Source organism: Aquarana catesbeiana, linkage group LG05 (assembly GCF_042186555.1).
Source record: "Aquarana catesbeiana isolate 2022-GZ linkage group LG05, ASM4218655v1, whole genome shotgun sequence".
NCBI classification, from domain to species: Eukaryota; Metazoa; Chordata; class Amphibia; order Anura; family Ranidae; genus Aquarana; species Aquarana catesbeiana.
The window spans coordinates 578,075,756-578,103,168 of NC_133328.1; the positions used below are offsets into that span (position 1 = coordinate 578,075,756).

The 27,413-nt window shown below is 44.0% G+C and overlaps 1 protein-coding gene across 1 annotated transcript in view; it reads left to right on the forward strand.

The window, feature by feature from the left end:
- Positions 1-27,413, forward strand: part of SPAG1 (sperm associated antigen 1) — a 145,194-nt gene that overhangs the window by 31,085 nt on the left and 86,696 nt on the right. Inside the window, exons 8-10 of the mRNA XM_073632038.1 lie at positions 2,820-2,950; positions 8,597-8,703; positions 10,352-10,484. Coding sequence (XP_073488139.1) covers positions 2,820-2,950; positions 8,597-8,703; positions 10,352-10,484 — 371 coding nt within the window. The remainder of the gene's footprint in view (positions 1-2,819; positions 2,951-8,596; positions 8,704-10,351; positions 10,485-27,413) is intronic.

Sequence of the window (27,413 nt, forward strand, 5' to 3'; positions counted from 1 at the left end):
CAGAAACAGCCTTTTGAACCAATACGTCAAATTCCCTTGGTCCTGTTGACAAGGAAGTTCATTTTTCTAGAAGCCATTTCTTCTGCTAGAAGAGTATCAGAATTAGCAGCTCTTTCCTGTAAAGAGCCTTATTTAATCATGCACACGGATAGAGTGGTATTGCGCCCTCATCCTAGCTTTCTACCGAAGGTGGTTTCAGGTTTTCATCTAAACCAAGATATTGTTCTGCCTTCCTTTTTTCCAGATCCCTGTTCTATGGAAGAAAGGTCACTACATTCTTTGGATGTAGTGAGAGCAGTCAAAGCCTATCTGGAAGCGACTGCTCAAATTCGCAAAACTGATGTTTTGTTGGTATTGCCAGAAGGTCCTAATAGAGGACAGGCAGCGTCGAAATCTACCATTTCGAAATGGATTCGGCAAGTTATTGTTCAAGCTTATGGTTTGAAACAGAAAATTCCGCCTTTTCAAATCAAGGCGCACTCCACTAGGGCTATTAGTGCTTCGTGGGCAGAGCATCACCAGGCCTCTATGGCTCAAATCTGTAAGGCCGCAATCTGGTCTTCAGTCCATACATTCACCAGATTTTATCAGGTGGATGTAAGAAGGCATGAGGATATCGCCTTTGGGCGTAGTGTGCTGCAGGCAGCGGTACGAGGTCCTCAGGTCTGATTACACCCTACTTTGTTGTTGTTCCCCTCCACTCAGATAGCATTGCTCTGGGACATCCCATCAGTAATTACTGAGGCTCTGTGTCCCGTGATGTATGAGAAAGAAAATAGGATTTTTATAACCGCTTACCTGTAAAATCCTTTTCTTTTGATGTACATCACGGGACACAGAGGTCCCTCCCCTCTTCTAATAACACTTATATTGCTTTGCTAAAAAACTGAGGCACTCCCAGTAAGGGAGGGGTTATATAGGGAGTTGAACTTCCTGTCTAGGGTGTGCCAGTGTCCAATCACCTAGTGATACCCTATAACCCATCAGTAATTACTGAGGCTCTGTGTCCCGTGATGTACCTCAAAAGAAAAGGATTTTACAGGTAAGCTGTTATAAAAATCCTATTTTTTCCAAAAACAAAAACATATAATAAACAATAATGGAAAAAAAATTGAAAACCTTTCTGAGTATGACCATTGATTTCCTTGCACTAGGTCCTTGGTAACCTTCTAATCTAGACCAGTGGTTCTCAACCTCAGTCCTCAAGTACCCCCAACTGGCCATGTTTTCAGTTTTTCCTTCACTTTGCGCAGCTGCTTTAAAAATCCATATCAATGACATGGTATTAATAAGGGCTATTTTATCTAAGGGAAGTTCCCAAAATATGGCCCGTTGGGGGTACTTGAGAACTGAGGTTAAGAACCACTGGTCTAGACGATTGCCATTTTACAGTCTTTTACTGAAGCTATATGTGGATGTAGTATGCTAACATGGGTGCTCATTTAGCTATTGAAACCTTATTAGTAGTATGATATTTTTTTACATAAATAAAAACATTCAATTCGTATAAAAAATAAAGATGTGTAATCAATATGTTGTTGGATAAAATTATTTTTGCTACTGAAAAAACACTATACAAACTACCAGAAGGGCTGCAAATGAGACCATAATGTGCCTGCACATACATTCCTAGTGCTCCCCTGCTCCCCTTCTACTTTGCTAAAACTATGAAAATCACCTAGCACTTTCAGCTGTGGGACCATCCATCTCCCATAATTCAGCAACTGATGGCTGAGCAGTCATTTAACAACCCTAGGTGTGTGCAGCCCCTTATGGTGCTTGCTTTGTACCCTCTTCATTCATTCATTGAGGGTTGTCTCAGAATAGATGCACTTCAAGCCTTTGTAAGTATTTTTCAAAAATTAAATTTTTTTTGGATGTACCACCTTCTGCTACTATGGAAAAAATGCAGTGGGGTTGCATGTCATCTTTGTATGTTTTGTTCGTTAATTGTACATGTAACTTGATAAAATGTTACAAAAAAATACTTGATCAAAAAAAAAAACCCCAACAAAACAATTTAAATTTTATCACACCTACAATGCAATGCAGCTCTGCAATGGAGAGACCTAATGAAGGTCAGCAACCGTCTCTAAAAGTCTGACTACAATGGCTTGGTGATTTTACTATCGCCGGTGGAAAAACAAATATATCAAGAGACAGATGAAGAAACAAATTATAATTTTATTGAGTCAGGCAACTTTTGAGTATTAAACAATATTTTTAAATCCTTGTATATGCAACGTATTTGTGATCTGAAATTGGGCCAAATAAATGGCTTTTCTACCATAAATCACGGGTGCTCAACTTGTGGCCCTCTTGCTCTTGTGGAACTACAAGCCCCATGAGGCATTGCAAGGCTGACAGTTACAACCATGAATCCCAAAGGCAGAGGCATGATGGGACCTGGAGGGCCACAGGTTGAGCACCCATGAGTTGGGTAAAACAGTAATTACTAATTGCACAGGTTTTATATAAAACATCTTTTACTGTTTATATGGGAAATATACAGTGTGTGTGTGTGTGTGTGTGTGTGTGTGTGTGTATATATGTATGTGTATATATATATATATATATATATATATATATATATATATATATATATATATATATATTTGTGTGTGTGTGTATATATATATATATATACACAGTATATGTGAGATGTGACAACATGACATGGAGTATACTCATAGGAAGAGTCAAAATGTATGAATATGATTGTTTCCTTTTTTAAATCTTCGGTTATCTTTTGTAACATCAAAACTGTTGGCTTAAAAGCACACTTTATTGTAATTGGAAATAATGTATTCTTATTTTAGGAGCTTATCTGTGTTGCCCTCCACAGCCGCCTATAATAACAGAGCACAAGCTGAGATTAAACTGAAGAACTGGCAGAATGCATTCAATGACTGTGAGCAAGTGCTGAATTTAGAGCCCAACAATATGAAAGGTAAAGGCCAAACAGATGAGCTTGATTTCAAAAAGAATAGCAAAATGGAAAGTGCAAGGAAATTATTAAAGTGGAAATAAACCCATTGATTTACCAGTTTTGAAAAACATTGGTTGTGCTCTCATCCAAACTGTCAGACCATAAAATGGCTGGTGTCATAACTGATCACATGGGCAGCATCATGGCAGTTGAAGATCAAACAGATGACAAGATGGCAGCTTCCTTGGCTGAAAACGATAGGAGGGTTTTGTTTCGCTTGAACTGGCCAGTCCACCCAAAAGTGATCTTTATGCTAAAGATGGAGCCTGGTGGGCTTGCCAATAGTAAGATCTCCCTGCCATATTTCCAGACTCTCTACCTGTCCATCTGGGAGTTTTTCTATGTTGATTTTGACATGTCGCCCTTCCATGTGCTCCTTGCTGCAAAGGCCAGTTATAGGTTGGGCTGGTTGCCATTTGTTTATAAAATAGCTTTGTTAGAGTGGACTGAGCATTGTTGGAGCAACGCATGCCACTAGAGGAAGAGCGTGACCTGCACAGAAAATGTGCATAAATTAGTCAGCAGAGCAGCTTCCGAGTGCCAACAGTTTCAATAGTGACTGAATAGCATTGTTGGCCCGGGACAGGAAGTAATGTTTATAATCAATAAAACTAAAAGATCACCGGGTAATTCCTTTGCAATCGCTTAATCTAATAACAAAAAGCATATTGCATAGGAATTTTTTTGGCGTGTGGTTTACCCCAACAGCATCTGCAAAAAAAAAAAGTAATGTCTGTTTTAAGGTTGATTGGCCTTTTAACCTCCCTGGCGGTTTTCCCGAGTGTGGCTCGGGGTTAAAATTCAGTACCATTAGCGGTAACCCCGAGCCACACTCGGGATCGCATTGCAGGATCCTGGGGCGGCGTTACTTACCTTGTCCCCGGGATCCTGCGATGTCCCCCGCAGTGTCCGAGGGCTCCGTCCTCCTCCGAAGCCTCTCCATGCCAGGCTCCGTTCCCTGCGAGCGGCGCGACGCACGGGGGCGGAGCCTGGCGGCAAATTCAAAAAAATGTCAAAATCATAACACATACAGTACTGTAATCTTACAGATTACAGTACTGTATGAAATGATTTCACATCCCTTTTGTCCCCAGTGCTCTGGCCCATGCCCTGCATGCAGTTTTACATGATATACACTGTTCTTTCTGCCTGGAAACTGGAGATTGTCCATAGCAACCAAAAAGTGTCCCTTTACGTCAAAAGTGGCTTTAGACCAGCTAGAAAACAGTGATAGTAAATTAGAACACTTGCAGAATTGAGCGATAGTGAATTGTGGGGAAATTTATTTTATTACTATTTTTTTTTTTTTAATTATTTATTTTTATTTATTATATTATAATTTTATGTTTTTGTGTTTCACACTTTATCATACCCGGGATATCTACTAGACTCTGGTTTGGACAGATTTAAGTGTGTTATTGTTAAGATTTACAGACCTACAATATAAAACGCCAAATTTCCATGCAAAATAATTGTACCGCTTTCAGCACCTAAAATCCGAAATAATCATACCGCCAGGGAGGTTAACAGATCCAGCTTGCACATCATGAGTACTGGGTGCTATATATTATTATTTAGATGATTAGAATAAGTGTGCTTACTGATACTAAGTGAGGCTCAAGAATATTGCCTTCCCTAGAATAATAACTCTTTTAGTCCTGGGCATTGTCGCAGTGGTCCTCTGTCAGCGTACAGATACTTAACTATATTGTCAAAAGTATTGTGACACCTGCCTTTACACACACAAACTTTAATGGCATCCCAGTCTTATGCCGCGTACACACGGTCGGAATTTCCGACAACAAATGTTCGCTGTGAGCTTGTTGTCGGAAATTCCGACCGTGTAGACTCCATCGGACATTTGCTTTCAGAATTTCCGACAACAAAAATTTGAGAGCTGGATCTCAAATTTTCCGACAACAAAATCTGTTGTCGGAAATTCCGATCGTGTGTAGACAATTCCGACGCACAAAATTCCACGCATGCTCGGAATCAAGTAGAAGAGCCGCACTGGCTATTGAACTTAATTTTTCTCGGCTCCTTGTATGTGTTGTACGTCACCGCGTTCTTGGCGTTCGGAATTTCCAACAACATTTGTGTGACTGTGTGTATGTAAGACAAGTTTGAGCCAACATCCGTCAGGAAAAAAATCCAGGATTTTGTTGTCAGAATGTCCGATTGTGTGTACGCGGCATTAGTCTGTAGGGTTCAATATTGAGTTGGCCCACCCTTTGCAGCTATAACAGCTTCAACTCTTCTAGGAAGGCTGTACATAAAGACATGGATGAGCGAGTTTGGGGTGGAGGAACTTGACTTGCCTGCACAGAGTCCTGACTTCAACCCGATAGAATACCTTTGGGATGAATTAGAGCGGAGACTGCGAGCCAGGCCTTCTCGTCCAACATCAGTGCCTGACCTCACAAATGCGCTTCTGGAAGAATGGTCAAACATTCCCATAGACACGCTCCTAAACCTTGTGGACAGCCTTCCCAGAAGAGTTGAAGCTGTTATAGCTGCGAAGGGAGGGCCAACTCAATATTCAACCCTACGGACTAAGACTGGGATGCCATTAAAGTTCATGTGCGTGTAAAGGCATTACAATACTTTTGACAATATAGTATATGTGCCACATTCTGACCTGAAATGGACACACATTCCCTTACCTAGTTATTGACCAGAAACTGGTTTTATTCTTTTTTCTATTGATAGTCCCTTTTGTTTAGACAATATATCCTCATGTATTCTTTTGTTTCTGCATTCATTCCTTCGTTTTGTAATTGAATGAAGTTTTATAAGTAATAATGAAACACACTGTAGTCTGGCTGTGGCTCTTTGTTAAACTAAAATCAATCCCATCTATGTCTGACTTCATTAAAGCACTTTTCCTTAATGAGCTCTTAGAGCATCAATCTTGGCCAAGCCACGTTTCCAGTACCCTTTGCTCACATAGCAGATTTCCATATATAGACACACAGCCCCAATTATCGGTGTATGAGAGCAGGGTTGTCTGTCTTGCTTATAGCAAGAAATCAAATTTTGTCGATGCTGGAAGAACGAGGGGGGTGAATCTGGTTAACGTCTAGAAGCCACAGATATTTTCTTCCATACATTTTGATAATGGACCTTTGTTTAATGCCCCGATAGTACAAAGGTTAGAAACACTGTTAAATTTTTATTGCTTTCTGTAGCCATTTCTTATAAAAGTTTCCTGCTTCATGTTTCAGAGATGGGTGCCATAAGGACAATAAACACAAACCCCCTTCTTGACTTCATCCACAAATGCTAACAAAATCGCTTCATTTCTACTTTCGCACCTTTTTCCACCAGTTTTTCCCTACACAATGATCAATTATGATCGATTATGTACCACCAGCATGACTTTTACCATCTGTCAGTAATCCTGCTGTACAGTGTTTGCATGGACATCAAGGCTTGCAAATACTTTGTTCCATGGTATAAAATAAATCAGGGGTCTCCAAACTTTTTAACCAAAGGGCCGGTTTACTGTCCTTCAGGCTTTAGGGGGGCCTGACTGTGGTCATTGGGGGTACAAAATGTCCCAATATCAGTGGGAGTAAACAATCCCCCATCATTGGTGTCAGTGGGAGGAATTGTGCCTCATCATTGGTGTCTTTGGGCCCCATTGTTGGTGTCATTGGAAGGAATTGTGCCCCATCATTGGTGTCATTGGGAAGAATTTTGTCCCCACCATTGATGTCATTAGGCCCCATTGGTGTCATTGGGAGGATTTGTGCCCCATCATTGGTGTCTTTGGGCCCCATTGTTGGTGTCATTTTGAGGAATTGTGCCCTGTCATTGCGCCCCATTGTTGGTGTCTTTGGAAGGAATTGTGCCCTATCACTGGTCTTATTGGGCCCCATTGTTGGTTTTATTGGGAGGAACTGTGCCCCATCGTTGGTGTCATTTGGAGAAATTATGCCCTGCATTAGTGTCAGTGAATGTAACAGCATCCCAAGGGCCAGATAAAAGCAAACAAAGGGTCGCATCTGGCCCCCGGGCCACAATTTGGCGACCACTGGTGTAAATTATCATGCTACCTCTAGACCTGGCTAGGATCCTGTCGCTAGAACAGTGGTTGTCAACTTATGAGCTTTTGGGGGCCTCAAATGCAGCCCTTGACTTTACCAAAGGGCCACACATAATGTTCAATATATGTAGTGCTTGAGTGGACAGTCAGAAACTGTAGACCTAATAGAGGAAATGAGGGCCAGAGAGTGTGGACATGCTACATTGTTGGCTGGGGATATGCTGCAGAAGACAATACAAAACTAGGAACATGAGGCTAGTAGAGATCACTGCTATTACCATATTCAGTTTTCCCACTACAGACTGTTGAAGCCGGAGGGCCACACAGCAAATACCAAATGGCTGCAGGTTGGGCATCAGGGTGCTGGAGTCCATACTGACTTTAGTACAGCATTTCTCGGCTTTATTAAAGTGGAACTAAACTCTTTTAATCAACAATAACTATTTTATCCCTTATGCTGCAAGCTTAGTAAGTAGAACCAGAATTAAATATTGTTTGTGGTGCTCAGATACATTTATGTTCTTCTTTAAATCATAAATCCTGGTAGAAAAAAAAAAAAAACATGTATCCTTTAAAAATATATATTTTTAAATTCCACTTGTGTAAGTACCTGACTGAGGGCCGGTTCACACCTGGCCCCATTAGGTAGATTCACATTGACCATTGTCACTGGGATTTAAGTTATGGCATATCCAAACTTTTACAGTTGTTATCAGAACGGGAATAGAGGTGACATTTTCACAAGGGATTTATCTCACTTTAAAGAGATCTCCTACTAAAATGGGAAAAAAAAAGTTTTAGATTTAGATATAGTGTAGTGACATCTATCAGGCCCTAGAGGGAGCACTGTAATTTAGTATACAGTGTATTTCCACTTTTGCAGCCAAATTGGAATAATACCTGATAATCGTTTACATGTTCCCATTAATACCTGATAATCGTTTACATGTTCCCATTCATATGATATAATAAAAAAAAATGTAAAAATGCATGTTAACTTTTTACTTGCTGAAAAATCAACCTTAGCCTTTACCTTTATGTCAAGTTAAGAAGGGAGCTGAAGTTGGGTATACCACAATTAATTCTGTCTGTACTGTGCAGGCAGATTTCATTACCTGTTGTAAAATAGATGTGCACACACATGTCTGACCTAACAATAGGTTAAAGATCTTAAGTCTTGGGAGTTGTATTGTATTTTATTTTTAATGCATTCTTTATTTAGAAAAGAGTTTAAATAATTGCAGTAAGCATAATCACTTGCGGCAAGTAACATCACAACATAGAAACGTGAAGGTTCATTTTATACAAGCTTCCATGATAACTATTACATAGTCCTACAATACATATGAGGCCCTGAGTAATATAGATTCTAGGGCTCTTAGCAGTGGTGTCACTAGGGTTGGTGTCACCTGGTGTAGTAAAACATAGTGTCACCCCAGGCCCTTGCACTACATAGTTGAAGGTAAATCTAAAGGAAATAGTACAAGAAAATTGCATAGTGTATGGCCTGCGTTTAAACGGTCATTTTTGAAATAGTAGTATTCATTTTACCACTCCAGCTCTTTTACGTCGTGCTACAGTCAACAAAAACCTTCAGAATTATCCGGCTGCCTTAGATGACTTGAAGACGGTTTTGCATCAGGAGCCAGACAATCCTATAGCTAAGGTAAAGGATTATTTTGCTAACAAAATAGGTATCATTTGTTTTGCTGCATACATGACTTTAGATCTGACATATAACTGAAGGAAGTTTTAGTTTACTGTAGTTAAAGAGGTAGTAAACTTCTTCTGAAAACTTTTACCTATATGTAAGCCTATAGGCATTGAAAATATCTCCTGAACCTGTACAGTTTAGGAGATATTTCCAGTACATGCAGCCACTGACATCACTGGTGCATGTGCTCTGAAGGAACGGCCCAGGGGGCTGTTCATTCGGAGCCCGTGCCATGAATGATGGCTAGCAACGTAATTGCAGCTCCGGCCAATCACAGCGCCAGAGCCCGCGAACCCAGAAGAAGGTCTGGGAAAAATGTTGGCAGTGACAGCGGTGTGCGGTGACTGCTACAACAGCTTTGTTTTAAGGTAAATATTTCATAATGAGCGATGCATACATGCATACTAGCTCATTATGTCTTTGTCTTGCAGGTTTTTTTTTTTTTCGGGGGGAATTTTTTTCAGAAGTTTACAACCTCTTTCAATAAGTAAAAGATTAACTCTAATATATAAATGCTTAGGCTGGATTCACACCTATGCATTTTTAGCGCTTTTTGCATTTTGCAGATTTGCACTACAGTCCATTTAACATGGTCTCCTATGAAACACGTTCTGTGATGCAAATCTGCAAAAAGCACTAAAAATGCATAGGTATGAATCCAGCCTTACATGGATGGCATCAAGTAGGTTTTGGCAGGTATAACAGTTCCCATATATGCATTTCAACCTGTGCCAGCATCCCTTTAACTGGGCTTAGTCTCTCTGCTGGGCTCAGTCTCTCTGCTGGGCTCAGTCTCTCTGCTGGGCTCAGTCTCTCTGCTGGGAGCATACTGTCAGCACAGAAACCTCTGCTACCCATGACACATTTGTGTGGAAGTTAAAACCCACCATCTTTGCCACAGCTTATTTGTGGTACTTGGGCGGCAAGAGGTTAACTGTGTATTTAGCTGTTTCCATGGAGTTCAGCTTTAAATAGAAATTTTGATTGGTCAAAATGGATATCTGCAGTTTTGTGCTTGTTTACCTTTCTCTTGTTTGAATTAATCATATTAGGTACTGTCTTTTCCTTTCTGCCTTATTCCATAGAAACCATGGTTTCCATATTTTGTGCTAAATAAGCAGATGGAAAAGGGAAAAGTCCTGGAAGTCGCACATCTCTGCAAAACCCCGTAGGAAAGTGTATGACAGCCACAGCCCACACTCCAACCAGGCCACACCCCCAACTCGTTTCACTTCGCCCACGGAGCTTAGTCATGGGGATCCACGAGTTGGGGGCGTGGCCTGGTTGGAGTCCGCACTCATTTCCATTAGATGTCTAGAGTTGCACTCCAAGCGGTTGCTACATAAGAGGACCCGGTGGTGCCTTGAGTGGCACCTGTCAATTTAGTTTGGTTCACAAATAAGCAGCTGGGCTTATAATATAAATATGTTTCTAAAAAAAAATGGGAAAATGCAGGAGCTGAGCTGTTTCCATCATTTGCAGCTGGCTAAAAAGCTAAATAAACTGATCTTTTTAAAATATATGGTCTATTACTGCTGTGAATAGTCTGCACTCAAGGCTACTTGACACGATTGGTTCTCTGTTTATCTTTCCCTTCTAGAAAGTTCTGTGTGAATTAGAAGAGCTGCTGCACAAAGAAAAAGAAGAAAAACCAAAGAGAGGCCACAGAGTAATCATTGAGGATGTAGAGGGTTTGGATGAGGAGGACCAGGAGGATCCAAACCCCAGCAAAGGTAATCACCATATAGTTTATTATTATTATACAGGATTTAAATTGTACTAACAGTTTATGCAGCACTTTAAAAAATGGAAGCAGACCGTACAGTAACAATACAATTCGATACAAGGAGAATCAGAGGGCCTTGCTCATTAGAGCTTCCAATCTAAAAGATTTTATGCAAGAATAGATTTTCCACAGTATTGTAGAATGAACAGTCCAGGTCTAAACCTTAATGAGTATATGTACCTCTGATGCAGCTGACGTGACCAGCGAAACCAGCCAGATTTCCATTCCAATTCTGTGTGTCTCCAGCACTCCTGGGAACCTCCCAATAATCACTAAGGCCTGGTTCACACCTATGCAAGTTGCAGTTTGCATATTCCAGGTGCATTTTGCGTTTTTTCAATACATGTTTTGCATCCATTGAAGTCTAAGGAAACCAAAAACAAGGAAAAAAAGTCCCTGGCCCTTTAAATAAAATGCACAGATGTGAACGGGCCCATAGGAAACCATGTTAAATGGACTGTAGTGTGTTTATGCAAAATTGAAAACGCACTAAAAAATGCATAGGTGTGAACCAGGCCTAATAGCTTCGATCAGACCTGGTGGCCACTTTGGCATATTGAAGCAGAAGGCATTTCAAGTGACTTGCCGCAGTCAAATGGCAACTAAGTATTGCTTTTATTACTCTATTTCTACGCGTGCTCAGCTGGTGTCTCCGTGATGTGCAACTACACTAGTATACTATACTGTGTACATTCTAATGTCTACAGTGACCTCTGATGAGAGGCTAATTGTTGCGTTCTGAGAGGTATAGATTTTCATTACAGCACATAGAGGACTTGCATTGCTATATATACAGATATATGAAATCGCAGATACTTCCTGTGGAGTCTTCCAGAACTCTTTAACCACATATAATATACTGTACGGAGTCCATACGATTATATGCCTGTTTGCTATTCAGGTCTAAGATTGTCAGTATTCCCTTTTACAGCCATTAAAGTATGCGCACCATATATACGGACAATATTTGAGTTCACTACTGGGCTCTTCAGTATATCCATATACCCATATACAGATAGAGTATGAGTGATTGTGTCTCAATGGAGGTCAACTTGGGACTTGTAGTACTTTTCGTTATTCCCATCAAAAGGCTCATGCATCAGTTGATCTGGCGACTGTGTACTATTAATGAACTATACTCAGAGGGTTATTTACTAAAGGCAAATCCACTTTGCACTACAAGTGCAAACTACAAGTTCAAAGTGCACTTAAAATTGCCCTGAAAGTGCACTTGGAAGTGCAGTCGCTGTAGATCCGAGGGGGACATGCAAGGAAAATAAAAAAACAGCAGTTTAGCTTGCACATGATTGGATAATAAAACCAGCAGAGCTTCCCCTCATTTCAGATCTACCCCTCAGATTTACAGAGACTGCACTTCCAAGTGCACTTTCAGTGCAATTTCAAGTGCACTTTGCACTTGTAGAGCAAAGTGGATTTGCCTTTCTTAAATAACCCCCTGTGTATTGTGGATTATGCACATATTCAGTTGAGTCTGTACTTTACAGAAATATATATGGAAGTCATATATTGTAAGAAAAAGGGAGAGACCAGAGGAGAAGGGATTATTGTGGTGCCAACATAACTTAATCAAAGAATTATTAAAAGAAAATACATTTTATTACAAAGATCTCAAATACATATAATACACACAAAAATTGCTAGTCAAAATTAAATGTTGAAAAGGAGCACAAGAAGTATCCTAAATGGCCAAATTGGTAAAGGCCTATATATACTTGCGGGTCAGGCAATCCCTACATGTCTCGCCAAGACATTGGCTTCCTCAGGGGAATAGGAAGCGACCAGTATAGGGAAATAGCTCTTTAATGGAAAAAAGAGGTTTTTTTTTACAATAGCATAAATACAGAATACTATATACAAATGTAGCATAAGGAATACATGATGCGTGAAATTGAGAGTTGAAAAAAAAAATATTGACCTTTTCAGCGCCCCTGTTTTTCAATCCTGTCTAGATTTAATCTTGGTACGTATTGAGGCCATGCTGGCCCACCTATTTGGGACAAATGTTGGCTCCGACTGAGCAATATTGTCACTATCTAGGTGGTAGGCCGCCATCCTTTTGGCGAATCCCCTACCGACATTGCCAGCTGGGCAAATTGGGGTAGGTATGGGATCCTTTGGAGCATTGGGGTGTTTGTCTCCATCTGTGTTGTAAGAGGGGTGATTTTGTCATGCCTTGTTTTTTTCAACTCTCAATTTCATGCATCATGTATTCATTGTGCTACATTTGTATATTGTATTCTGTACTTATGCTATTTTAAAAAAACGTTTTTTTCGTTATAGAGCTATTTCCCTATACTGGTCATGTCCTATTCCCTTGAGGAAGCCAATGTCTTGGCGAAACATGTAGGGATGACCTGACCCGCAATTATACATAGGCCTTTACCAACTTTGCCATTCAGGATACTTTTTGTGCTCCCTTTTCAACGTTTAATTTTGACTAGCAATTTTTGTGTGTTTTATATGTATTTGATCTTTGTAATAAAATGTATTTTCTTTTAATAATTCTTTGATTGAGTTATGTTGGCACCACAATAATCCCTTCTCCTCTGGTCTCTCCCTTTTTCTTAATTAATGGGATGAGGTGCCTTATCTAATACGGAAATACCCGCCACCCTTTGCACTCATATATTATAACTAACACAGCTGCATTGAAGTTTAATTCTCAGTGGAAAGTACTTATCCTTCCAAGTTGAACATTACCATTCTAAACATATGTGGATTTTCCATATACTTGCCCTCATACTGAGAACTCTAGTCTGGGTCCTGAATGCAATTTTTAGTACTAAGGAGGCATTCTGTTTTTCCGGAGTGCTCCACTATGCAGTTGCAAGTTTTCAATATAATTGGCCAATTATTTCTAGCACTGTGGGGTTTTGTGTCGTGTATCATGTTTATATGTTTTTTGATCTGAATAAAGTTTATATTGTGGAGAACTAGTGCCGAGTTGTTCCTACTATAGTCCCCTTGCTTTTGGATCTGGACATATGTGGATTTTGTTAGGAGGCATGGAGCCTGAGTCAGGTCTTTTATTCTTTCCCTTGTTCACTATAAGTGTTGTGCCGACGGCTCCCTCTGATAACTTTTTTTTTTTTTTTTTTTTTTTTTTTTTCTAGTTCCCCGTTTTTTTTTTTTTTTTCTCTGGCAGGCGATTGTTTTTTGTGGTTCCCCCTCGTGGGGTTTTTTTTTTTTTTTTTAAGATATATATACAGTGGGGACGGAGAGAATTCAGACCCCCTTACATTTTTCACTCTTTGTTATATTGCAGCCATTTGCTAAAATCATTTAAGTTCATTTTTTCCTCATTAATGTACACACAGCACCCCATATTGACAGAAAAACACAGAATTGTTGACATTTTTGCAGATTTATTAAAAAAGAAAAACTGAAATATCACATGGTCCTAAGTATTCAGACCCTTTGCTCAGTATTTAGTAGAAGCACCCTTTTGATCTAATACAGCCATGAGTCTTTTTGGGAAAGATGCAACAAGTTTTTCACACCTGGATTTGGGGATCCTCTGTCATTCCTCCTTGCAGATCCTCTCCAGTTCTGTCAGGTTGGATGGTAAATGTTGGTGGACAGCCATTTTTAGGTCTCTCCAGAGATGCTCAATTGGGTTTAAGTCAGGGCTCTGGCTGAGCCATTCAAGAACAGTCACGGAGTTGTTGTGAAGCCACTCCTTCGTTATTTTAACTGTATGCTTAGGGTCATTGTCTTGTTGGAAGGTAAACCTTTGGCCCAGTCTGAGGTCCTGAGCACTCTGGAGAAGGTTTTCGTCCAGGATATCCCTGTACTTGGCCGCATTCATCTTTCCCTCAATTGCAACCAGTTGTCCTGTCCCTGCAGGTGAAAAACACCCCCACAGCTTGATGCTACCACCACCATGCTTCACTGTTGGGATTGTATTGAACAGGTGATGAGTAGTGCCTGGTTTTCTCCACACATACCGCTTAGAATTAAGGCCAAAAAGTTCTATCTTGGTCTCATCAGACCAAAGAATCTTATTTCTCACCATCTTGGAGTCCTTCCGGTGTTTTTTTAGCAAACTCCATGCGAGCTTTCATGTGTCTTGCACTGAGGAGAGGCTTCCGTCGGGCCACTCTGCCATAAGGCCCCGACTGGTGGAGGGCTACAGTGATGATTGACTTTCTACAACTTTCTCCCATCTCCCGACTGCATCTCTGGACCTCAGCCACAGTGATCTTTGGGTTCTTCTTTACCTATCTCACCAAGGTTCTTCTCCCCCCGATAACTCAGTTTGGCCGGACGGCCAGCTCTAGGAAGGGTTCTGGTCTTCCCAAACGTCTTCCATTTAAGGATTATGGAGGCCACTGTGCTCTTAGGAGCCTTAAGTGCAGCAGAATTTTTTTTGCTTGGCCAAATCTGTGCCTTGCCACAATTCTTTCTCTGAGCTCTTCAGGCAGTTCCTTTGACCTCATGATTTTCATTTTCTCTGACATTCACTGTGAGCTGTAAGGTCTTATATAGACAGGTGTGTGGCTTTCCTACTCAAGTCCAATCAGTATAATAAAACACAGCTGGACTCAAATGAAGGTGTAGAACCATCTCAAGGATGATCAGAAGAAATGGACAGCACCTGAGTTAAATATATGAGTGTCACAGCAAAGGGTCTGAATACTTAGGCTCGATTCACACAGGGGCAACACGACTTCAACGCGACTTTGCAACGCGACTTCAACGCAACTTCAACGCGACTTGTGGATCCGACTTTGCCCTGCGACATGTGTCCGACTTTCAATGAACGGGGATCCGACTTGGATCCCCGCCACTGTGTTTGGTATGAATCTTTAGGGGGAACTCTGCGCCAAATTTTAAATAAAAAACCGGCATGGGTTCCCCCTCCAGGAGCATACCAGGCCCTTGGGTCTGGTATGGACCTTGAGGGGAACCCCCTACGCCGAAAAAACGGCGTGGGGGGCCCCCCCAATCCATACCAGACCCTTATCCGAGCACGCAGCCCGGCCGGACAGGAATGGGAGTGGGGACGAGCGAGCGCCCCCCCCCCTCCTGAACCGTACCAGGCCGCATGCCCTCAACATGGGGTTGGTGCCTTGGTGGAGGGGGCGCGTTGCGGGCCCCCCCCCCACAGCACCTTGTCCCCATGTTGATGAGGACAAGGGCCTCTTCCCGACAACCCTGGCCGTTGGTTGTCGGGGTCTGCGGGCGGAGGGCTTATCAGAATCCGGGAGCCCCCTTTAATAAGGGGGCCCCCAGATCCCGGCCCCCCACCCTATGTGAATGAGTATGGGGTACATCGTACCCCTACCCATTCACCTAGGGAAAAAGTGTCAATTAAAAAAAAAACACTACATAGATTTTTAAAGTATTTTATTAGACAGCTCCGGGGGTCTTCTTCCGACTTCGGGGGTCTCTCCGGTTCTTCTCCACGCTCTCCGGATCTTCCTCCGGGCTCCTCCGCTCTCTTCTGCCGCTCTTTTGCTAAAGCGGAGGAGCCCGGTCTTCCGTCTTCTGCCCTCTCCTCTTCTTCCGATGTTGACACGACGCTCTCTCCGGCTAGAATGCTCTCTGTGCGCTCCGCTCTGACTTATATAGGCGGTGACCCCGCCCCCTTATGCCGTCACAGTCCCTGGGCATGCTGGGACTATGACTGCATAAGGGGGCGTGGTCATTGGGTGATGACCACGCCCCCTAAAACGTCACAGTCCCAGCATGCCCAGGGACTGTGACGGCATAAGGGGGCGTGGTCACCACCTATATAAGTCAGAGCGGAGCACTCAGAGTGCATTCCAGGCCCAGAGAGCGTCGTGTCAACATCAGGAGAAGAGGGCAGAAGGCAGAAGATTGAAGACCGGGCTCCTTCGCTATAGCAAAAGAGCGGCAAAAGAGCAGAAAATAGCGGAGGAGCCCGGCAGAAGACCCGGAGAGCGCGGAGAAGAACCGGAGAGACGTCGGAAGAAGACCCCCGGAGCTGTCTAATAAATTACTTTAAAAATCTGTGTAGTGTTTTTTTTTTAAATTGACACTTTCCCTAGGTGAATGGGTAGGGGTTCGATGTACCCCATACTCATTCACATAGGGTGGGGGGCCGGGATCTGGGGGCCCTCTTATTAAAGGGGGCTCCCGGATTCCGATAAGCCCACAGACCCCGACAACCAACGGCCAGGGTTGTCGGGAAGAGGCCCTTGTCCTCATCAACATGGGGACAAGGTGCTTTGGGGTGGGGGGGCCGCAGCGCGCCCCCTCCCCCAAGGCACCAACCCCCCATGTTGAGGGCATGCGGCCTGGTACGGTTCAGGATGGGGGGGGGGGGGGCGCTCGCTCGTCCCCCACTCCCATTCCTGTCCGGCCGGGCTGCGCGCTCGGATAAGGGTCTGGTATGGATTGGGGGACCCCCCACGCCGTTTTTTCGGCGTAGGGGGTTCCCCTCAAGGTCAATACCAGACCCAAGGGCCTGGTATGCTCTTGGAGGGGGAACCCATGCCGGATTTTTATTTAAAATTTGGCGCGGAGTTCCCCTTCAAGATCATCTGAGCACAAGTCGCATGCCGAAGTCGGATCATGCGAGACGGCGATCCGACTTTGATCCGACTTCAGTGATAGTCAATAGGCTGAAGTCGGATCAAAGTAGTACAGGGAGTACGCTCTGAAGTCGGAGCGACTTCAGTAGTGTATATTAAGACACTCCCATTCACTTAAATGTGAATCTCTTTCTGGGGCGACTTCGGGCGACTTGAGGGCGTACAAGTCGGATCCCAAGTCGTCCCAGTGTGAACCGACCCTTAGGACCATGTGATATTTCAGTTTCTGTGTTTATCTGTCAATATGGGGTGCTGTGTGTGTACATTAACCACTTGACCACTGGGCACTTAAACCCCCTTAATAACCAGACCAATTTTCAGCTTTCGGTGCTCTCACATTTTGAATGACAATTACTCAGTCATGCAACACTGTACCCAAATGAATTTTTTGTCCTTTTTTTCACACAAATAGGGCTTTCTTTTGGTGGTATTTAATCACCGCTGGGTTCTTTATTTTTTGCGCTCTAAAAGAAAAAAGACCGAAAATTCTGTAAAAAAATGCATTTTTCTTCGTTTCTGTTATAAAATTTTGCAAATTAGTAATTTTTTTTTCATATATTTTGGCCAAAATGTATACCGCTACATATCTTTGATAAAAATAACCCAAATCGGTTATTTGGTCTTTGTGAAAGTTATAGAGTCCACAAGCTATGGTGCCAATCTCTGAAAATTGATCACACCTGAAGTACTGACGGCCTATCTCATTTCTTGAGACCCTAAGTGCCGGTTCACATAGGGGCGACTTGTCAGGCGACCTAGTCGCCTGACAAGTCGCCTCCCGTTCTGTGCTACGGAACCGTTCTAATAGGAGCGACGCAAGTCGCTCCGACTTAGAAAAAGGTTCCTGTACTACTTTGGGGGCGACTTGGGGCGACTTGCATAGACTTCTATACAGAAGTCGTTTTGCAAGTCGCCTCAGAAGTCGTTTGCAGGTCGCCTCGCTGAGGCGACCTGCAAGTCGTGCCGCCCCTGTGTGAACCGGCACTAACATGCCAGAAAAGTACAAATACCCCACAAATGACCCCTTTTTGGAAAGAAGACATTCCAAGGTATTTAGAAAGATGCATGATGAGTTTTTTGAAGTTGTAATTTTTTCCCACAATTCTTTGCAAAATCAAGATTTTTTTTTTCTTTTTTTTTCACAAAATTGTCATATTAGCAGGTTATTTCTCACACACAGCATATGCATACCACAAATTACACCCCAAAACACATTCTGCTATTACTCCCGAGTATGGCGATACCACATGTGTCAGACTTTTACACAGCGTGGCCACATACAGAGGCCCAACATGCAGGGGAGCACCTTCAGGCGTTCTGGAGCACCCAGGCCAATTCTGACATTTCTCTCCTACATGTAAAAATCATAATTTATTTGCTAGAAAATTACATAGAACCCCAAAACATTATATATATTTTTTTAGCAAAGACCCTAGAGAATACAATGGCGGTCGTTGCAACTTTTTATCTCGTACGGTATTTGCGCAGCAATTTTTCAAACACGTTTTTTTTTTAAAAAAAAACAGTTTTGTGCTTTCAAAAAAAAACAAAACAGTAAAGTTAGCCCAATGTTTTTACATAATGTGAATAATGAAGTTATGCCGAGTAAATAGATACCCAACATGTCACCCTTCAAAATTGCACACGCTCGTGGAATGGCGCCAAACTTCGCTACTTAAAAATCCCCATAGGAGACGCTTTAAAAAATGTTACTGGTTACATGTTGTGAGTTACAGAGGAGGTCTAGGGCCAAAATTATTGCTCTCACTCTACCGATCGCAGCGATACCTCACATGTGTGGTTTGAACACCATTTTCATATGTGGGCGCAACTTACGTATGCGTTCGCTTCTGACTGCGAGGACACGGGGAAAATTTTTTTTTTTTTATTGTTCATTTTATTTATTTATTTTAGTTTGAGGCTTTTTTCCAAAAAATTAATTTTTCGATCACTTTTATTTAGGAATGTAAACATCCCCTGTAATAGGAATATGGCATGACAGGTCCTCTTTACAGTGAGATATGGGGTCAATAAGACCCCCACATCTCACCTCTAGGCTGGGAAGCCTGAAAAAAGAAAAAAAAAAAAAAGATCCTGGCTTCGATTGTAGCGGTGAGTCGGTAGAAGCACCTGAGGGCGGCGAGAGGGGGGGGGGGGCGTCCCCTCTCACCTCCCGTAAGAATGATCAAGCAGTGGAACAGCCGCTATGATCAGTCTTATGGTGTAGGGAATCGCCGGCTGAAAAAGATCATATCTGAATGATGCCTGTAGCTGCACCCATCATTCAGATATCTCCGCACAAAGTCAAGGACGTCGTATGACGGCGGGCGGGCGGGAAGTGGTTAAAACACATTTTTTTTAACACAAAGTTGTCCATTTATACAATATTTCTAACACACAGCATGTACATACCAAAAATGACACCTCAAAATAGATTCTCCTACTCCTCCTGAGTACGGCGATACCACATGTGTGAGACTTCCACAGCCTGGCCACATACAGAGGCCGAGTACAGCCGAGCATGGCAGAGTATAGCCGAGTACTGTATGGCTGAGTATGGCTGGGTATCACCGAGTATGGCGGGGTATGGCGGAGTATGGCGGGGTATCACCGAGTATTGCAGGGTATGGCGGAGTATCACCGAGTATTGCAGAGTATGGCGGGGTATGGCGGAGTATGGCGGAATATCACCGAGTATTGCAGAGTATGGTGGGGTATCACTGAGTACTGCAGAGCATGGCGGGGTATTGCACAGGATCATTGCAGAGTATTGCACAGGGTTGCACAGGATCATTGCAGAGTATTGCACAGGATCATTGCAGAGTATTGCACAGGGTTGCACAGGATCATTGCAGAGTATTGCACAGGGTCACTGCAGAGCATAGGGGGGGGTGGCTGAGCATGGAGGGATGGATGTGACTGTACATGTCACTGAGCTGCGCTGTGGGCACTACACATCCAGCCCACAGCGCGGCTCCCATCCGATCTCTCCCCCTCTGTACCGATCGGTACAGAGAGGGGAGGGAGGAACCGGCGTCATGACATGACACCGTTTTTTTTTTACATGTAATCGCTCCTTCATTTGACGGAGCGATCACATGGTAAACGGCCGCGATCAGCGGCCATTTACCGTGATGCACCGGGTCCTCTGGACCCGACGGTCACGGATATTCCCATGTGCGCGCCCCAGGGGGCGCGCGGGAGCAGTTTTCTGGAATCACGTCATATGACGTGATCCCAGAGTTATCCAGCCGCCCTGCAGCCGTCATTTGGCTATGGGGCGGTTGGCAAGTGGTTAATGAGGAAAAAAAACACACACACACACACTATATTACCAAAAGTATTGTGACGCCTGCCTTTACACACAGATGAACTTTAATGATATCCCAGTCTTAGTCCGTAGTGTTGGTCCACCCTTTGTAGCTATAACAGCTTCAACTCTTCTGGGAAGGCTGTCCACATGGATTCTTCCAGAAGCGTATTTGCAAGGTCAGGCACTGATGTGGACGAAAAGGGCTGGCTTGCAATCTGTGCTCTAATTTATCCCAAAGGTGTTCTATCAGGTTGAGGTCAGGACTCTGTGCAGGCCAGTCAAGTTCCTTCACCCCAAACTCGCTCATCTATGTCTTTATGGACCTTGCTTTGTGCACTGGTCCAAATCATTTAGTGGAGGGGGGATTATGGTGTTGGGTTGTTTTTCAGGGGTTGGGCTTGGCCCTTTAGTTCCAGTGAAGGGAACTCTTAAGGCGTCAGCATACCAAGACATTTTGGACAATTTCATGCTCCCAACTTTGTGGGAACAGTTTGGGGAGGGCCCCTTCCTGTTCCAACATGACTGCGCACCAGTGCACAAAGCAAGGTCCATAAAGACATGGGTGAGCGAGTTTGGGGTGGAGGAACTTGACTGGCCTGCACAGAGTCCTGACCTCAACCCTATAGAACACCTTTGGGATGAATTAGAGCGGAGACTGTGAACCAGGCCTTCTTGTCCACATCCAGTGCCTGACCTCACAAATGCACTTCTGGAAGAATGGTCAAACATTCCCATGGACACACTCCTAAACCTTGTGGACAGCCTTCCCAGAAGAGATGAAGCTTTTATAGCTGCAAAGGGTGGGCCAACTCAATATTGAACCCTACAGACTAATGCCCTGTACACACGGTCAGACTTTGTTCAGACATTCCGACAACAAAATCCTAGGATTTTTTCCGACGGATGTTGGCTCAAACTTGTCTTGCATACACACGGTCACACAAAGTTGTCGGAAAATCCGATCGTTCTGAACGTGGTGACGTAAAACACGTACGTCGGGACTATAAACGGGGCAGTAGCCAATAGCTTTCATCTCTTTATTTATTCTGAGCATGCGTGACACTTTGTGCGTCGGATTTGTGTACACACGATCGGAATTTCCGACAACGGATTTTGTTGTCGGAAAATGTTATATCCTGCTCTCAAACTTTGTGTGTCGGAAAATCCGATGGAAAATGTGTGATGGAGCCTACACACGGTCGGAATTTCCGACAACAAGGTCCTATCACACATTTTCCATCGGAAAATCCGACCGTGTGTACGGGGCATTAGACTGGGATGCCATTAAAGTTCATGTGCCTGTAAATGCAGGCGTCCCAATGCTTTTGGTAATATAGTGTTTGTGTGTGTGTAAAGTATCTCACAAAAGTGAGTACACCCCTCACATTTTTGTAAATATTTTATTATATCTTTTCATGTGACAACACTGAAGAAATGACACTTTGCTACAATGTAAAGTAGTGAGTGTACAGCTTGTATAACAGTGTAAATTTGCTGTCCCCTCAAAATAACTAAATACACAGCCATTAATGTCTAAACTGCATGAAAAGATATAATAAAATATTTACAGAAATGTGAGGGGTGTACTCACTTTTGTGAGATAGGACCTAGAGGAGGGCACATTTTATTACGGGTTGGAATTTTCTAGCCATAAATACCGTTTGCTGAACCTCTGAAAGTCCTCACAGCCTGAAGTACAGCCCACAGATAACAAATTCTTAAACCTCTTTCTGTGCAGTGAAACCGTATACTAAATATTGCTTCCCAACTATTGTAGAGCTGCAGCTGCCAACAATCACTGTAATTATTTTGCTTAATCGGTTTGTCTTTGCTATAGAAAAATAATCATGTAGTTTGCTCCACTATGACAATAGTAAGTGTTTGTGTTGCCTCCAGCAGGTGTAATAATATAAAAAAACAGAAATCTTCTTGATATCAGTCATATCAAATTCTCCCTTTGGAAACCTTGAATGGTTCAGCTGGCATTCACTTATCTTGCACGTGTAATAAGCTCACACTGAATGAGATTAGCATTGGGTCTTAAAGAGATTCACGTTCACGTGGGGCCACAGTGACATGTGTGGAGCTCCTAGTTACAGAGCAACTGACCTCTCTTTAGTAAAGTAATGCAGTGTGCAGTGACTGTACAAAGTGCAGTTATCCGTAGCGGCCGAATTCAGATTTAATAAAGTGAGCTTAATGCAAACCAGTAGGGAGAGTACAGGGTTGCCATCGCTAACCCCTTCATGCAAATGTTGGTTTCTTGGCTATCCCTGCTGACCTCCTCCTGCCAATGCTAATTTCCTGGGCGATCCAACGGCTTTAATTCTATTTGTCTCACTGACTCAGAGCTAGTCTGCATGTTCTGTGCTCAGTCTGGCTTCACCTGTTGCAGCTCAGAGATTGAAGTCAGAGGCAGCCAGGCCCATAGCATTTTTTGAAGAATGGCTTTCCCCATATCTCTCTTAGATCAGGTTTACTTTAAACAAACTTATTGCACTAAAGGATTGTGCATAACCGATAAAAAATATAGTTATTACTCTTTAATAAAAGTGTGTACAGTAGCAGATCTGTATAATTCCAGATAACTTCTATTATTCCATAATGTGTGGCAAAAGTGAATGTGTATTTTGTTAATTGCCTTAAAACTATCACCATCATTGTTGGGTAACACATTCAATCTGCCTCCGGACCCGGTTTGAAGCCAGGTACTGTATACAAGTGCATCATTTGCCGGTGTCTTGCCGAGAATGTTCCCTCGGCGGATAAGTTCCCCCCCTGTACTGCGCAGGCGCAGCGCCTGCGCAGTACGGACTACTGTCAGCCGCTGTAGATAGCCGAAGCTCAAACACTTCAATCAGCTGTACACGGCGCCTGCGCCCTAGGTCCAGGTTCCTTCCCCACCATCCAAGTGGACCTAGAGGGGCGTGGCGAGCGAAGCGAGCCCGCGAGGGGCCCTCTTACAGGCGCCGTGTGCAGCTGATTTTCAGCTATTCCGCTTCGGCTATTTCCTGCGCAGTAGAGGGGGGAACTTAGCCGCCGAGCGGAACTTTCTCGGCAGAACACCGGATTCCTGGATCTTTGTGCTCCCTGTGGTTTGACTTCTAGCTCTGCACTCCACTAGTCTCCATGGCCTCCCTTTAGTCTTCTCAGGACACATGTATCTCTGAAGGCTTTGTGGATCGCAAACAACAAAAAGCTGTGATAAAATGAATGGCTTGTGGTGTAATCCAGATATAATTATATTAAGTCACAAAATGTTTAAAGCAGCTATTTCTTACCCAACATGTTTCTTATTTAAGACTTATCAGGGGGTGCTTTATACAAAGATGATTTTATAAATGGTTACTGTGGGTTAGCACACTTTAAACATTGTCTCTGAATGAACCTAGTTATAGGGTCTGAGGAGATACTTACTTCAACACCCACGATTTAATGGGCCACAGTGCCTGTAAAGTTGCCAGTGCAGTTTTATCCTTCTTGGTGGCCCAATTTTCAGTGGATCTGATTGTTTTTCAGTGACGGCTAAATCTGACATCTTTAGCTGGTCCAGGTATGTTTGGGGGGCAGTAGTAGCCACTGTGTAGCAACTAGTCACAGTAGTTTCTTTCTCATACATCATGGGACACAGAGCCTCAGTAATTACTAATGGGTTATATAGGTATCACTAGGTGATTGGACACTGGCACACCCTAACCAGGAAGTTCAACCCCCTATATAATCCCTCCCCTTACAGGGATACCTCAGTTTTTAAGCCAGTGTCTTAGGTGATGGACGTGTAAAGATGTCCTGTACTGAGCTCCAAAGGGAATATCCTATATCCTATACTGGGGCAAGCCAGGCGAACCAGATCCATTTCAAAGTGTCCTTTTTAGGTCGAATTGGATGGTACCCGGGCCTCGTGTCCGGAGAAACGAGGTTTTACCTGTAACGCTACCTCTTTTTAGAGAGCTGGACCCCGCATTTCAGAAAATTGTTTTTCTAGCCTTATTTCTGGCCGGGTGCTTTACAGGCCCAGAACTGTGGATCCCCCTATCCGTAGGGGGCCCCAGTCTCTGAAGGTTTTTTCAAACGGAGCCCACCGTGAGAGGTGAAGATTGGGTCTGTATTACAGAACCCTGTGGCTGGATAAGGTAAGGGAGATTCCACAGAATTTTTTAGTTCTAGTGGGTTTCTCCTTTGAAGTAAATGCATGCTATGCCTATTGTTGCCACCGGGGGCTGCCAAGAGCACATACCTTCTCATGCTGATGTCTGCCTCAGTGTTTCACGCTGCACAAGCTCCTCCAGCCGAGCTCCAGGTAGGATTGGATGGGGGGTTCTCCTCCGGGTGATTCCCCCCAAGAATAGGGGGGCCACAGGTGGTCTGTGAGGCGGTAGTATACCGCACTGTCATCGGCGCCGCTGTCATTGCCACGTGCAGGCCCCATCACTGCCGGCCTCTCTCCTTCCTCCTCCACCCCCGGCCTTTTCCCCCATGCTTGTCAGAACAGGAGGGTTGGCTTGCGCGGGAAGCGCACGTTTTTTGAAAAAACGAAGGGGGGAGCGGAGCCTCAGACGCCCACACTGCCGGCTGCATGGCTATAAGAGGCACACTTTACAGGTGCACACAGCCTTTGGAGGGACACAGAGCTGACAGGTCGCATGTAAGGTGGAACACAGGCATTCCCCTAGGCAGCATTTACTAAAGAAACACTAGGACTGGGCATTAGTAGCAAAGCTGTGGCTAAGACTACATCGCTCAGCAGTCAGTGTTCATTTTGTTGATACCTCCACCTTGTTGCTTTGCACTATGGGTAGAAGAGGTTCAGATACCCCAAGAACAAGAGGCTCTAGGGGATCTCCTTCGGGCTCTCTCTTCACTTGGGTTGGTGCATATGCATAGAATCTTATGGTTAAAAAATTGGTCAGCTGAAGCACCATGTAAGAAGCTCCTGGCTGGGTTCCCATTTCGTGGTGCAAGGCTGTTTGGAGAAGACTTGGATAACTATATCCAAAGGATCTCTAGTGGGAACTCTTTTACCTGTTAAGAGAAAAAGTAAGCGTCCCTCTTTCAAACTGACTCTTTCCCCAGCGCCAGGGGCATCAGCCTCCAGGCAGTCGCGACGGCCTCCTCCGTCTGGGTCAGGAAACAAGAGTCAACCCCAGGGACAAAAGAAGTCCTGGGGGAAGAAGTCTACTAGACAAGACACTAAGGCCTCTTTATGAAGGGGCACCCCTGCTCGCTCGAGTGGGGGGAAGACTGCAACAGTTCTCAAAGCTCTGGCAGGAGGACTTCCAGGACAGATGGGTAATCTCCACGGTAACCTTAGGTTACAAACTGAAGTTCCAAGAATTTGCCTCTGCTCGTTTCCTCAGATCAAATGTCCCCAGGGATCCAGAGAAAAAGCAGTCGCTCCTTCTAGCGTCAGAGCGGCTTTTGTCGCAAGAGGTCATTATGGTGGTTCCCACGAAGGATCAAGGATTGGGCTTCTATTCCAACCTTTTCACGGTCCAAAAGCCAAATGGGGATGTCAGACCCATTCTGGATCTAAGGGATCTGAATCGATTCTTAAGGATTCGGTCCTTCCGCATGAAGTCAATTCGGACAGTAGTCTCCATCCTGCAGGGAGGAGAATTTCTGGCATCGATAGACATCAGAGATGCATATCTGCATGTGCCCATTTTTCCTGCTCATCAGAAGTTCCTGCGCTTCGAGATAGGAGGGCGCCATTTCCAGTTTGTGGCTCTGCCTTTCGGGATAGCCACAGCACCTCGAGTGTTTACAAAGATCTTGGCTCCTCCTCTGGCCAGATTAAGGGCCCAAGGTATAATTGTCATAGCATAACTAGATGACCTGCTCTTGATAGACCGGTCGGTAGCCTCTTGGAACGAGAGCTTGAGGACCACAGTCAAGTATCTGGAACACCTAGGTTGGATTCTCAACCTAGAAAAATCTTTCCTAAAACCAGTAAGAAGACCTGAGTATTTAGGTCTGCTTATAGACACAAGCCAGGAGAAAGTATTTCTACCTCAGGCAAAGATCACTGCTTTAAGGGAGCTGATTCTCATAGTCAGGACCAAGAAGGGTCCTTCTGTCCGCCTTTGTATGAGGCTGCTAGGAAAGATGGTGTCTTCGTTCGAAGCAGTTCCCTATGCTCAGTTTCATTCAAGACTGCTGCAGCACAGTATCCTGTCAGTCTGGAACAAAAAAGTTCAGGCATTAGACTTTCCGATGCACCTGTCTCATGCGGTGCGTCAGAGCCTCAATTGGTGGTTAATACCAGAAAACCTACAGAGGGGGAATTCCTTTCTACCGGTTACCTGGACGTTGGTAACAACAGATGCCAGTCTTTCGGGTTGGGGAGCAGTTCTGGAACAGTCTGCAGTCCAGGGGGTATGGTCCCAAACCGAGAGGACCTTACCCATCAACATTCTGGAGATCCGTGCGGTATATCTAGCCCTAAAGGCCTGGACTCTCAGGCTACAGGGTTGCCCAGTCAGGATCCAGTCCGACAATGCCACAGCAGTGGCTTATATCAATCATCAGGGAGGCACCAGGAGCCGAGCTGCTCAAAGAGAGGTGAACCAGATCTTAGTCTGGGCAGAGAAGCAGGTGCCATGCATATCGGCAGTCTTCATTCCAGGGATAGAGAACTGGCAGGCGGACTATTTAAGTCGCCAGCAGTTACCCCCAGGGGAATGGTCTCTGCATCCCGACGTCTTTTGGGCCATATGCCAAAGATGGGGGGTTCCAGATATAGATTTCTTTGCATCCCGATTCAACAAAAAGATGGACAGATTTGTGGCAAGGAAAAGGAATCCCCTTGCATGCGGGACAGATGCGTTGGTGATTCCATGGCATCGGTTCTCACTGATTTATGCATTCCCTCCTATTCTGCTACTGCCAGGACTCCTTCGCAGGATCAGGCGGGAAAGGAAGTTGGTGCTCCTAGTCCCCAGCTTGGCCCAGGAGGACCTGGTATGCAGAAATAGTAAGGATG